This window comes from Myxocyprinus asiaticus, chromosome 11 (assembly GCF_019703515.2).
Source record: "Myxocyprinus asiaticus isolate MX2 ecotype Aquarium Trade chromosome 11, UBuf_Myxa_2, whole genome shotgun sequence".
Lineage (NCBI taxonomy): Eukaryota > Metazoa > Chordata > Actinopteri > Cypriniformes > Catostomidae > Myxocyprinus > Myxocyprinus asiaticus.
The window spans coordinates 8,621,796-8,636,979 of record NC_059354.1 but is presented as its reverse complement, the minus strand read 5'-3'; the positions used below and the strand labels follow the sequence as shown (position 1 = coordinate 8,636,979).

Genomic DNA, 15,184 nt, shown 5'->3' with positions numbered 1-15,184 from the left:
TTGGCTTCATTTTGGCTGTATTTACTAGAGAAATTATGCAAATTATTTCTGTAATTATGATGGTGGATAGATAGTCGCTTTGCGTTTCACAGTCGCAAAATTCTCAAACATTTGATCAGTTAGACACTGAAATGTTTGTCTAGATCAGGATAAAGTATGCAGGATGCCTGTCCCTGTACTGTATGTATAGTTGTGGTTGGTTGAGACTGCTAATCGGCTAACTAACTAACCATCAGGTGGATGTGCATGCTCTGCAGAGTGAAAGGATTGATGTGACAAACTGTTTGTAAAATAAAACTGCATTCTTAAGCATTTAGGCCTATTTTTCATCATTTTGACACTGATCAGGATGACAGCTGAGCCCAGTCTTAAAGGAGCATGTCATGCTTTTATTTTCTTCCTTGAGGTTCACTTGTAATATTAGTAAGGTTTTTGCAGAACAAACGGTTATAATATTGTATTGCATGACCTTTTTACACCCTGTTTTTGCCCCTCTTGTCTGAAACGCTCTGTTTCTGTGTACTATGTTTTAAGACACTCCCACTGTTATGATTGGAAAAACATGCCCTCCTGCCATTACAAGTGTGGAAATGTATTTTGTTTCCTAGAATGAAAAAAATGAAAACTTACAAGCAATTTACAAAATCACCTAAAAGCAATCAGTCCAGGTAATCATTAATAGCTAAATATCCTAATATGTTCTAAGCACACAATCAAATTACAACAGTTTGTTTGACTGAAATAACAATAGAAAACTGAACAAAACTGTCACCGTTTCTTCCCAGTATTAATCAGGCATACAAAGTTTGGAGATAAACGCTATATAAACAACGAAAATAATCCAGACGATCTCAAGCTGTGAATGTGTTGGGTTAATGTGTATCAAGCTGTAGGCAGAGTGTAATAAGGGTCAGCCGGCCCGGGGACTCCTCTGTTTGATCTCCCGGCTTCAATACGCATCCCGTGTCTGGAAATGTTCGTCGGTTGGGGAATCTCCCTGAAATGATTTGCCAGTCGACCGGGGTAGTGGGTCTCCCTCGATAAATTTGCCACTTAAATACAGGAAAATGGGTGTCTTGAGTTAATTTAAGCCAAAATACGGGACATCAAGGCTAATACGAGACGGATGGGAAAGCAGACAGCTTTACTATATATACACAATTGCTTTTTGTTGCGCTACACGTTCTTCTACTTTATTTAAATAATCTCAAATCAGTATTTCGTGAGGAATTCCTTAGTTCATTGATAAGTAACCTTGTAATAAGCATGATCCTCTCCATGTCTTGATCTGTACAATTCCTTACATATCAAAAAAACTCTGGCAGATGAAACATTAGAATTACACTTCTTACTCACCGGCATTACTGTCCTGTTCAATATTGTTGCCTCTGCTAAATTTTCTAATACATATTTCTTTGCAAAGTTGGAATCCTTGGATCTCAAAAGAATTCATTTTTGAATCCAAAGAATCCAAACATATAATCTCATATTGACACGTTCAGGAACTTTGTTGGAATTAGCTACTCATTCCTAATGCAGGGATCTTACAGAAGGCTATTTAGAGATGCAGGTTTGGAACCTTGTTTTTTTTTTTTTTTTTGTTGGTTAAAAGCTAACTGCTACCATTTCAGTGTTGCATTACCCCAGCCGCTCTCTTTGTCAACTCACTGCAACCATAATGTATGTTGTGGAGGTGGGCATATTCAAATTACACTGCACTGTGATGTCACAAAGTAGATTTCAAAACGAGTCATTTTTGCTGAGTGGGAACAATAAATGCTTTTTTTTTTTTTTTTTTTTTGGACTGGAGAGGAAGCTTTGAGTTCTGAAACTTATGTTTTTATAGTACCTCTAATATGTCCAGATTTGAAAGAAAATTTGATTCCTCATGACATTATCCCTTAAAAACTGTTTAAACAAATGTTGTACAAACTAATGTTTTCCAACTTTGATACAGCTAAAGTATTTCCTTTAAGTTTTGATATTTTTCAAATGAATGTTAATGGTAGGAATGCATGCAGTCACCAGGAGCTTTCAAGCTCCAAAATGGACAAAGTACCAGAAAAGTAGTCGGTATGACTTGAGAATGAGTCATTCATCGAAAATGAGTCATTCATTGAAAGTCTTCCACCACAGCAGCTCTCAAATCTCATTTGTACATCAACAACTTGCCCAATGTTGTTCACCATTATTGATGTCAAACCTGGAGTAATGCATTTTTAAGTTTAAATCGGTGCGTACAGAAGATAATTTTGAGAGCTGTGGCAGGTGTAAGTGTTATTGAGAAACACTTTCAAGATCCTTTTAAGAATGTTTGCATGCAGTTCACTTTGTTGAAGTCATTGATTTAATGCGTGAAGTGTTATGTCATAGCAGAGCTAAGATAGAACAATAAGTAATTTTGTGCTGTGGCCTCCTTATGTCCATCTAATACCTGATTGGTTAGTTTCTTTAAAGCTTGTCAGTATTTAGGTGTGCTACTGATGGGAATACTCTCACCTAATACCACAAATGTGTTTAGAGCATTTGTTGTTTCATTAGTTGAAATCTATTTTGTGTGTTTTTTTGTCCTGTAGTTTCCTCTCAATCAGAGCAGACTGCTGCTGGTGATGCTGATGTTGAGATTATATTTGAGCGTAAACCAACTAAAGATCAAGCTGAACTGGCTGCCAGACTCGGGCTTCCTCCTACATTCTTCTGCTACAAAAACGTGCCTGGATACATCAGTGATGATGATGATGATGATGACAGTAAGAGCTAAACTATCAGCACTGCTTTTCAAACTGTTATTTCTTAGCTCTATTCATGCAAAACTACTGTAGTTTTTTTTTTTATGTATAATTTCTATAGCCCGTGAGTAGAAGCAAAACACCAAGTCCGGACTAAACTCTTGTTAAGCACAAATCCTCTGAAGTGAATAAATGCCACATGACCTCCATCACCAGTACTGCTAACTAGGGCTGTGCAATATATTGAAAATTCACTAGATATTATAAATGGTTTGTAGTATTGTGAATATAAAGATGATATTAATGCATTTTTATTTGACATTTAAGTTTCCTGAAGAGTTTGTCTTAGTCTTGTTTTACATCTGACGAGTATGAGAGTACTATATTCAGCTTCATTGAGTTAAACGTCAGGACTCCCTCGCTGAGCTACCCAGGCCCCGATCTCTGCAATCTTAATGACTCATCTTTTTCATCAAAATCTTTTAATTTTCTTAAAAACATGCTGTTAACAATAATGAGAAAAAAGAATGCAAGGTATTAACAGTGCACTAACTTTATAGTGTGTGTGTGTGTGTAATATATATATATATATATATATTTATATATATATATATACACACACACACACACGTGTATGTATATATATGTGTGTGTGTATATATACTGTATATCCAGTCATAGTATGTTGGGAATTTCCCTGAAAAAGCTGAACACCTGTACAATGAACTTTACTAGTAGGTTAATTACCTCACTCTAACACATTGTAAAATTTACTAAAATTAATGAAAATTACATGATGAAATTGACTGAATCTAAAGGATATTTTTGTCAAAAGACAAAAAATTGACTAAAATAATAGGGGTGGGATAATTAAAAAAAAAATTTACTATCTGATGCATTGTGATTCTCCAACGATTCTGGATAGTTTCTCAAAAATTCAGAATAGATTCTGAGATCAGTTTTAACTGTGGCAGCGCAGTGACGCTAATGCATACGCCAGAGACAGATGTTAGAAATCTGCATATACCTTACAAAAATGAAGCGCACACTACAGAACTGATCACAGACTGTATCAACCACACAACCATTCGTCTTCTAAAGAAACTACAATCCCAAAATTAATTTACAAACTCATGTTAAGAAACAACATGAAAGATGAGCTTGCACCCGTTATTGCACAGAATGGGGAAATAACAGCTGAAAATGATGTGACAGTGGTTCAGGAGACATGGGTGATGTTTTTATTTTCTAATTATTTCTTGTCTGCTTCTTCCCAATGTCTTTATCTCCTTTTGTGCTCTTTCTTTGGCTGTTGCTCTTTGCCGGTCTCTCGCTTGTCGGGATAGTGTACACACCTAGTGACTCAGACAAATTTCAGACGACTTCTCGCGGAGCAAACAGATGTAACAGCACACACAATGCTTAAAAGATTTCTTAATCCCGCTGTTTGTGTCACTTTACTATCAGCTTTGGTGTGGAAAAAAGAAGCTGTCATCTGCACTCTCACAGAAGCAGATCATGTAGCCTGGACCAGCAACCTCTAGTTATACTTAATATAAAAAATTAAAAGGCTTGGGATAGATTTATTCTAAGTAATTATTAAATACTATATATATATATATATATATATATATATATATATATATTAGTTTTATTATCTTCCCTGAGGTCCACTGATAATGTTAGTAAAGTTTATTTTCACTAGCGACGTGCACGGTTACCATTTTTAACATTCGGTTAACCGTGAGGTTTCATGTTCGGTTTTTCTTCGGGATGCGGGAATAAAGGATGTTGTAGTGGAATTTTCTCAAACAATACTCAAAATAGCTGCAAATAAAGTGCACAGTGAAAATAGCATGATACATACATCTTTAAATGATAAAATCTCACGTTAAAGTCAAACAAAAATAATCATACAGTGACTGCCTGACCTGTATATGTGCTCTGCCCCAGACAGATTCACACATCTGTGAGGCAACAAATGCAAATATTATCATGTGTGGAGTTACACTGTTGCGGTTAAATAGTCTCTTTGGGGTGCTTTAAGTGGTTTAAAATCAAATTACATTGAACTTGTCTAATTATTGTACTAAATATGCACACCAGATAAAAATGGGGAAAACACTCTTAACGTTTATCAAGCGCTGAAACGTTGCTCGGTGAAAAAAACTGTAATCATGTTTAATGGTGTAACAGTCATTTCTAAAAACCTAGCCCTTCCACTCTCCCAGCCCTGGTGTGACAGACAAAATGGGAGAAGGCTCGAGTGGAGTGTCTATTCTTTGACGTCAGAAAACATGGCCGCAGCGCTGCATCTAAACAGTGCGCTCCGATGGTAACGGTTTTATCCTTTTATTTAGTGATTGTTTTAAAGTTTGTAACATATAAAATTAAAGATATTGTGATGTTGAAAAGACTATTTGAGCAGCTGGTTCATGATGACAACCGATTTTGCTGGTAAACGGCAGCACGAATGCAGATAACACTGGTTCGATCGTACGTGCGAAAGGGTTAAAATCACCTGCCTGATATCATGCAGGTCTCCCTCATGCTACCCAAACAGCTCTGACCCGATCAAGGCATGGACTTCACAAGACCTCTGAAGGTGTCCTGTGGTATCTGGCACTAAGACGTTAGCAGCACCTTCTTCCATTGCTCCATTGCCCAGTTCTGACTCTCACGTGCCCACTGTAGAAACTTTTGGCGGAGGACAGGGGTCAGCATGGGCACTCTGACCGGTCTGCAGCTACGAAGCCCCATACGTAGCAAGCTGCAATGCACTGTGTACTGACACCTTTCTATCATGGCCAGCATTAAGTTTTTCAGCAATATGTACCTTGCGCAAATTCTCAATTACTTCTGTTATGCTGTTTGGGTGGAGTAAAGTTTACATATGTGACTTGAACAGCCAGATGCATTTACACTTGACCAGTTTCATCTGGAATGCGTCTCAAATCACCTCCTGAAGTGGTTTGAGCGATCGAATGCAATCTGTCTCGAATGCGTTTCAGAGGGCATTTATAGCTGGTCTTTTCATGATCGTATAGCTGTTCGATTACTGAATGTATGAAGTGGCCAAGTGTAAACAGGTCCCTTGTTATAGTTGAGATGGATCTGTCAGTCACAGGACAACTTAGTCTAAGAACCCCAAATTTTGGTCAAAATGTGAAGTTACTGTGTTTTGCCTTATCACAGCAGAATAATCAATAAGAAAAAATGTATGCATCAGGAATTGTTTTGGAATCGTGTCGAATAGTGAGGTGCCAAAGGATTCCCACCCCTTTAAAATAAAATGCAATTTTAGTCAGTAAAATTTACAGAAATGTATGTATATGAAATGATGAAATATGGACAAAATTTGAAGGACATTTTTTTCAAAAGACAAAAAATATGACTGGAAATGTACATTGGATTGTATGATATGGTATAGTATTAGTCTAGTTAAAGTGTGATTTTTCTGTTAATCAGTCAAAACTATGTTTCAACTCACTCAAAATATGACAAGTGACATCACTCAAAAATGTGTAATTTATCATATAATGGAGTGTTTTGTTAGGGGTGGGCGAAAAACATTTGTTACAAACCGCATTTCTTGAGACAAGCACATTTAAAATGGACTTCCTGATGGGAAAAACCTGTTTTAAATTCAATAAAAAGTTAGTTACAGATTGATATAGGCAGCTATGTTTGTGCAGAGATCCACACAAACAGGTTTTCTCTCAGAAGTTTTGTCTCTAATTTTTTACATTTAGTCCTTTAATGCACCGCTGCTTCAGCCATTAAAGTGCCACTTATTCAAATTCACTGCATTCAATAATACATTCTAAGGCCGTCACTCTTTCGGAAGTCAAATCCTCTGCTGTGATAAATGTTCCTGTTATGCATAATCAACAGATTTATTTGTGAAGTTCTGGGGAGTATTTTTCAGGAGTTGCAGAAAAGAAAAAAAAAAAGACACTAAACTGTTGGATGCAGTGAGGTACATGTTTTGCCCCCGCAATGTTATTAATCTAATAGTTATGCACCTTTGAATGTGGAACTGGTATCACTCTGTGACTCTAGGCGCTCCGGTTACCCGTAAGTTGCCCGTCCACACTGAAAAGTATGAAAACGCTTAAATTCCCTTACTGTGCATGCAAAAAATCGGCGTTGCATGTACAGTCTGAAACGCAAATGTCCTTGTGTTCTGTCACTAGATACCAGTTCCGAGTAAACTTCCTGTCGCAATGCAATGTGAAGGTTGTGCAAAGTAACATTTATCCTTAATGCTTTCAACGGGGGTCTGGGTACCTCAGCAAGTAAAGACGCTGACTACCACCCTTGGTAGTCAGCCAGGGGTGGTAGTCCAAGAGAAGCCAAATTGGCATAGTTGCTAGGGACGGTAGAGTCACATGGGGTAATCTCCTCGTGGTCGCTATAATGTGGTTCTCGCTCTCAGTGGGGTGTGTGGCGAGTTGTGCGTGGATGCTGCGGAGAATAGCGTGAAGACTCCGCTCGCTATGTCTCCACGGTAACACACTCAACAAGCCACGTGATTAGATGCGTGGATTAAAGGTCTCAGACGCGGAGGCAACTGAGATTCATCCCCCGCCACCATGAGGACTTGGAGCGCATTGGGAATTGAGCATTCCAAATTGGGGAGAAAATGGGAGGAAAATAAAAAACAAAACAATGCTTTCAACGTGGAAATCAGGCACGACCATCTTGATTGTTTTGGTTGAACGGATCACATGGCTGCATCTCATGACAACAAATATGTAATCGTTTTCAGATATCCGTTTTCCTTGTCCACACTACAATGCGAAGACGGCATTTTAAAATGTATCCACTTGGTAGAGCATCCACACTGAAACGGCAAAACGTAGAGAAAAAGATGTTTCAAATGAAAGCGTATTAGTGTGGACGTGGCCTATATTGCAAAAGTAAACAAGGGTTTTAAAACAGCTTTTTGAATACGGCTCGTTTTCAATCGTGCCAACAGTCAGATAGTCCTTAACAAACAGATACATATTCAAAGTACCACAGAAAGACAGTGCTTACAGTTTGAGAAAATGTATAACAAATAGTCGTCTCTGCATATTAAGCTTGGATAGAAGAAAGTATTTTAACACCGAAAAAGTTACATCAGCTTTAAAGAATCCCATTATATGTAAATTGATTCGGCCGCTGAATATTGCTGTAGTATCAGGAGGTCTGTGGCAGTTCCCAGCCCTAGTTTTTGTACAAATATATGAGGTAAATGTTTCTATTTATCACTAATTGTTATTTAGGTGCAAAACAGATATTTAGTAAAAAGCAGTTCACACCCCCGACTCTCTCCTTCCTATCCTTTGTCTCTTCTGTTCAGTCAAATAAAGACAAAAAATCGCCCCAAAAATGTAAGTTAAAAGCATTAGATCTAAAATACAAAAATGGGACACATTTAAACTGATCTAAAAAGAATGGTCTCAAATACAGAACTGTCTGGTCACCCTAAACTTCTTTCCTAACACTTCCTGTGTTTTAATTTCTGTTGTATTCTCATGGATCTGTGTTTAGATGAAGATTTTGAAACGGCAGTGAAAAATCTGAAAGGAAAACTGTATCCTGACGGAGGTGACGGAGCATCTGATCACGGTAGGTTGTTTAGAAACGGGTGTAATGAAGATCGCTTCTGTGAAATGTGTTTGACTGCTTTCAATTTGAGTTTGGGTTTGAATATTTTGTCTCCGTTTCTTAATTTGATGTGTGATTTTTGCAGACTTTGAGTGCACACTTGTGTGGGAGAAGAAGGCCACCCCAGAGGAGGAGCAGAGAGCCCGACGCCTGCTGCTGCCCCCCACGTTCCTGTGTGGAGTAAGCAGTGATTCAGAGGCTGAAGTGGATAAACCAGATGACTTCAACACTGAGGTGCAGAAACTACTGCAAGCCCAGGTGAAATGGCATTCTCGCATCATGTTTACCTCATATAGGGGTTTTATGAAGCCCTGAAGACAATTTTCATTTTTGGGTGAATTAACGCTTTAGAGGATTTATGGCTTGTTCTGGTTAATCAGGTAAAGCAAAACACTTCCCATGATGCAGCAGACAGTCAGCAAGAGCAGCAGTCACCAGAGCACACTGATGCCAGCTGCCCAATTGACCTCTCTACAAAAAAGAGCAGTGAGGTGGACTCCAGTTCTACTGCAAGTAAGCAAGATTCCTGTCCTCTGAGCATTTCAAAATAGTGCTTTAGACAGTTTGCGCAATAAAATGTAAACATTGTTTCATTCAGGGTTCGCACAAGGTCCTTAAAGTGCTTGAATTTATCTTTTAGAAATCTAAGTACTGGAATAACTGGAAAATTGACATTTTGTTGAAGTGCTTAAAAGTGCTTGAAATTAACACTGAAAATTTCTATACATTTAACATGCCTGAGAAAAGCATTAATTTTCAACATATCTTTTGAATATATTCATGATATCTCCTGCTCACTGCGTAAATGCTCAAACTGCCCAAGATTGAAAGGGGCCATCTGACCAACCACAGATCCATTTGAAAATATACACCAATCAGCCACAACATTAAAACCACTGACAGGTGAAGTGAATAACATTGATTATCTTGTTACAATGGCACCTGTCAAGGGGTGGGATAATTTGGCAGCAAGTGAACAGTCAGTTCTTGAATTTCATGTGTTGGAAGCAGGAATAATGGGCAAGTGTAAGGATCTGAGCGACTTTGACAAGGGCCAAATTGTGATGGCTAGGTGACTGGGTCAGAGCATCTCCAAAATGGCAGGTCTTGTGGGTTGTTCCCAGTATGCAGTGGTTAGTACCTACCAAAAGTGGTCCAAGGAAGAACAGCCGGTGAATCACGACAAGGTCATGGGCACCCAAGGCTCATTGAGGCCTGAGGGTCTGGTCCGATCCCACAGAAGAGCTACTGTAGCACAAATTGCTGAAAAACGTAATGCTTGCCATGATAGAAAGGTGTCAGTACACACAATGCATTGCAGTTTGCTACGTATGGGGTTTCGTAGCTGCAGACCGGTCAGAGTGCCCATGCTGACCCCTGTCCTCCGCCGAAAGTTTCTACAGTGGGCACGTGAGCGTCAGAACTGGGCCATGGAGCAATGGAAGAAGGTGCTGCTAACGTCTTAGTGCCAGATACCACAGGACACCTTCAGAGGTCTTGTGAAGTCCATGCCTTGATCGGGTCAGAGCTGTTTGGGTAGCATGAGGGAGACCTGCACGATATCAGGCAGGTGATTTTAACCCTTTCGCACGGACGATCAAACCAGTGTTATCTGCATTCGTGCTGCCGTTTACCAGCAAAATCGGTTGTCATCATGAACCAGCTGCTCAAATAGTCTTTTCAACATCACAATATCTTTAATTTTATATGTTACAAACTTTAAAACAATCACTAAATAAAAGGATAAAACCGTTACCGTCGGAGCGCACTGTTTAGGTGCAGCGCTGCGGCCATGTTTTCTGACGTCAAAGAATATACACTCCACTCGAGCCTTCTCCCATTTCGTCCGTCACAACCACTTCCGGGGCTGGGAGAGTGGAAGGGCTAGGTTTTTAGAACCTTCTATGCTCCTCCTTTTGTATGCTTCTAAGATGATACAAACTCAGAATCCCATCTTGCATAGCAACTAAAATATGGTGGCGTGCTTAGCCGGCATGTGCATTCTATGTTTGATAATATATAATCGGACCTTCAGTGCACCAGCTGTGATATAATGTGTCCTCCAGTGCATCTGCTGTGAAGTATGAGGTCAAATGTAATTTAAGTAGTGCGCATTAAAGAATTCGTGCTGGGAGATCCGTCAGTACAGGAGAAACTTGCGTGTGAAAAGGGAAATGATGTGGCTAATCGCTGTATAATTGTACACATCCTTACTGAGCACAGCTGTCTGGTTCTGGAAGTAAAAATCCCATTCATTTCCTCCATGGATGAATTAATGTTTAATTCTTTCTTGTTTCAAAACTTTAAAGACCATCCTTCCTTCAGTTCTGAGTTTGTTAATCGAGGGTATATGCTTCTGTTGAAGCCATCAGTCTGTTATTTCAACTTCATTTAAAAAAAAAAATCTTGTTTAATAGCAGGATTTCTGGAACTACACTTACCCATGAATCCTAAGAAGAAAGAACAATCGAAGAATCTTGTCAAACAAACCGTAGCAAAAGAGCTAAATTTTATGATGTACTATGAATGACTAAATCAAGTTGGCTTCCCCAGTAAAAAGATTTTACTGATTAATCTGTGCCAATTGTTGCTTTTTGTAACTATCATTTATTGGCAAAAAATCAGTGTTAAAAGTTGACGAGTATTTTTATTTTTTTATTTTTCTATTCCTTCGAGTTCCTCTGTCATTGCTGTAGAATTCTACAGTTTGAGCGGTTTGGTTCTACAGTATAACAGCAGCCTCTAGAGGTGAAATTAAAACAATCACTGACACCTTGTGGGGATTTTGCTATTTCTAAATCTTTCATCATTGACTATATTCATCTATAGTTGTATTTTCATTGCATATTTTATTTTAATTAGATTATCAAGTGTTCTAAATTGAAGCGAGGGCATCCAATAGGGCTGGGCGATTAATCAAATATAATTTTCAATTACGATTTTGGCTTCCAAAGATTATGAAAACAAGATAATCGAGATAAAATTATTATTGTGCCGCAATCTGTTTCACAATGAAAAACCCTGGCGTTATATGTTTAAAGCATCCTTTATTACAGTTCAAATAATAAGGAAGATTGTTATAAAAATAAACTCAGAAACTGGCATTTCTCTGTGCGGTCAGCACCGCGTCTATGAGTTGCTTGACGTGACCGGGGAAGAGATTGAATCTTCTCCCGACTGATGCACACTCTGGCGCGGGGACTCGTTACTCACGTGCGTTTGCTGCAGCTAGATTATAACGTGATGGCTCGCGACGTAGTGAATCATAATATATGTATCACGTTCACTGTGTACCTTATCATGAAGAAAATTGGCGATACGCAGCTCTATTAAGAGAAGAAAAAAATGTGAGCTGAAGATGGATCGAAGTGAACATAAAGGTGAGAGAGTGTAGTCTTGGCCCATTATACACTGGAACAAAAGTTTTTGATTAGTCTTTTTTTGGCTTGTTTTCCAAAATAATATCTAAAACGCCTTTTAAAACAACATCCATTTGCTTCTGGAGCTATACTGCAGAAGAAAGAATTTTGTCAGGGCTCGACATTAACGCTTGTCTGGGACAAGGATTTTTGAAAGGGCGAGTGAAAGAGAATTTTACTTGCCCAACCGGACAAGCAGACTGATTAAAACGTCAATAACGAAAAAATAACCAGCTATATTTGTGATAGCCTAGGCCTGTGTCACTTATTAGAAAGTCCTTATGCTCTGGATTGCAGAATGTAATTTTATAATTCGCTAGCAATCTAGTAACAGCTGCGCCCTGTTTGATTGACAGATTGAACGGTCAAATACATTTAAAAATTCCACCAAAATGCCCATCTTGGTGAGGTCTAAAGTGAACGTAAACAGTGAGAAAAAAAACGGATTTTTATTAAAATGTCGGACTTGTACGTTTAAATGTATACTAATAGGCCTGCTGCTGTCTAGTGTGTCATTATAGTAATCAAACAACCAGAACAAGAAAACTCTTGACTGAGTAACTTTAGTAGCTTTAAAAAGTATTAATGTATTATAATCATACAGTGGAGACCAGTAGTAGTTTTGTTGCATTCCATTCTGAATGTATACTTGAATACTTGATAGCCTGCTGCTTTTAAAAACTTTTAAAGCTATTAAAAAAAGCACTGAATTTTCTTAATTTTTATTTTTTGTTCTATTATTTTTAATCTTTCGATTCATTGCTGTTTTTTTTATTATTTTATTACTGACTGTTTTCTAGTCTTGACTAATTACTTAAGAACTTGAAACCATTCTTCCATAATTAAAATATTAGTGTTATTGTTTGTGGTTTTGAAGCTGGTATTGAGAACACTGTGTAACAAATTTGTATTTATTTATTGGTTCCTGGGTAGTAAGTATTATTTCCTAATTGCTTATACCTCAGAAGTATAGAAAATGGCTATTATTCTCCACAAACTTTGTTTTTGTGACCAGGACAGTGATATTTTGAAATATACCTATTTCTAATGAGAAAACAGGTGAATTTGTGACTTTTCGTTCACAAAGTCAGAAAAAAACAACATATGAATCCAAATTAACATGTATTTATACTAAAGTAATACAAAAATGACTACAGAAGATTTAGAAGGGAGTAGTTTTTCAAGATTTACATTTATACTGTAAATCACTTTCACGAATCAGCCCCCAAATGTAGTCTCCCATCATGTTCTCATTATACTGTCCTTGGTAGCGGCATTCAATATCCAGTATATATTTAAGCGCTCGCCTTGCTCCTCCGAGTACGCTCCCATGTTCTCCTTGAATTTATCAAGATGAGCATCAATGATATGGAGTTTGAGGGATTTCAGAGGTGGAGCTGAGGAGAGAAACCCATACTACCCCAACCAAAAAGACCTCAATGACTTGATTAGAGATCTTGGTCTCACCAAGTCCAATGCCAAGCTTTTGACGTCTAGGCTCAAGCAGTGGAACTTGTTGGATGAAAGTGTGCAAGTCGCAGAACAGAGGGAGCATCACCAATCTTGTTCCAGCTTCTTCACCCGTCAAGATGGGCTCTGCTTCTGCCACAATGTGACCAGTCTGTTCGAGGCAATCGGAATCGCCTGTAACCAGAAAGAGTGGCGCCTCTTCATTGACCGCTCATCCAGGAGCCTCAAAGTCGTGCTGCTCCATAATGATAACAAGTACCCGTCTCTTCCCCTGGCTCACTTGGTGCACCTCAAAGAGGATTACAACAGCATCAAGACCTTGCTGGACGCCTTGAAGTACGAGTATAGCTGGGATGTCATAGGAGACTTCAAAACGGTGGCATTCCTGATGGGTCTCCAAGGGGGTTTTACCAAGTTTCCCTGCTATCTTTGCTTTTGGGACAGCAGGGACACCAAGGCGCACTACCACAGGTGGGACTGGCCACAGCGGACAGAGTTCTCTGTGGGGAGGAACAACGTCAAGTGGGAGCCACTGGTGGACCCCCGGAAGGTGCTTATGCCACCACTGCACATCAAATTGGGCCTTATGAAACAATTTGTCAGAGCTCTAGAAAAGGAGTCGGCAGCCTTCAATTACCTTCAAGACTTTTTCCCTAAGCTGTCTGAGGCAAAGGTCAAAGCCGGTGTCTTCGTCGTACCACAGATAAAGATCCTGGAGTGCAATGAATTCCCCAAGAAGCTCACTAGTAAGGAGAAAGCGGCTTGGAACAGCTTTGTCGCAGTGGTTCGGGGCTTCCTGGGCAATCGCAAGGTCGAAAATTATGTGGAGCTGGTTGAGACTCTGGTGAAGAACTACGGCACAATGGGCAGTAGGATGTCCCTCAAAGTCCATATCATTGATGCTCATCTTGATCAATTCAAGCAGAACATGGGAGCGTACTCGGAGGAGCAAGGCGAGCACTTCCATCAGGATATACTGGACTTTGAACGCCGCTACCAAGGACAGTATAACAAGAACATGATGGGAGACTACATTTGGGGGCTGATTCATGAAAGTGATTTACAGTATAAATGTAATTCTCGAAAAACTACTCGCTCCTAAATCTTTTGTAGTCATTTTTGTATTACTTTAGTATAAATACATGTTAATTTGGAATCATATGTTGTTGGTTTTTCAGACTTTATGTGAACGAAAAGACACAAATTCACCTGTTTTCTCATTGGAAATAGGTAAATTTCAAAATATCACTGTCCTGGTCACAAAAGCAAAGTTTGTGGGGAATAATAGCCATTTTCTGTACTTTTGAGCCATAAGCAATTAGGAAATAACACTTACTACCCAGGAACAAAAATTGTTTTACATAGTGAAATCGACAAATTTCACTACCGACTACTGAAATTTTGATATTGTGATAATGTATAGCCTTTATTATACATGGGAGATCTTGCTGCAATAACATGATGAAAAAGTAGATCTCATTCCATAGAACTATGAGCACCCCTGCTTTTAATGGTGGCAATGGAGGCTTTTCTTTATTTGACTACCATACCTAACATAAAATAATTATCATATGACTGCAGCCTCTTCCCCTTCCCAGTGCAGTTTACATTTCAAGGAAATCCACTGTTAAAAAGACAATAAAAAAAAAGTTCAATAAATGCATGATGTTTCCAAAGTCAATGAGTAATCGTGATCTCAATATTGACCAGAATAATCATGATTATGATTTTTTTTTCTGTAATCGAGCAGCCTTGGCATGCAAACAAAAATGTAACCATCTGTATAAAAAAATGTTCTCCGTCAGCACATACATTGTGTCTCCAGCTTCATTTCTTGTGAATAATAATAAACCTTATTCCTCATTAAAACATGTGGTGAAATAAAACTATATATAAAATCCCTTCGTCTGG

The 15,184-nt window shown here is 38.6% G+C and overlaps 1 protein-coding gene across 2 annotated transcripts in view; it reads left to right on the top strand.

Annotated features, from left to right (window-relative positions):
- ranbp2 (RAN binding protein 2) overlaps nt 1-15,184 on the top strand; it is a 98,000-nt gene that overhangs the window by 62,949 nt on the left and 19,867 nt on the right. For both annotated transcript variants that reach the window (XM_051709773.1, XM_051709774.1), the window contains 4 exons: nt 2,577-2,750; nt 8,268-8,345; nt 8,470-8,642; nt 8,765-8,897. In XM_051709773.1, coding sequence (XP_051565733.1) covers nt 2,577-2,750; nt 8,268-8,345; nt 8,470-8,642; nt 8,765-8,897 — 558 coding nt within the window. The remainder of the gene's footprint in view (nt 1-2,576; nt 2,751-8,267; nt 8,346-8,469; nt 8,643-8,764; nt 8,898-15,184) is intronic.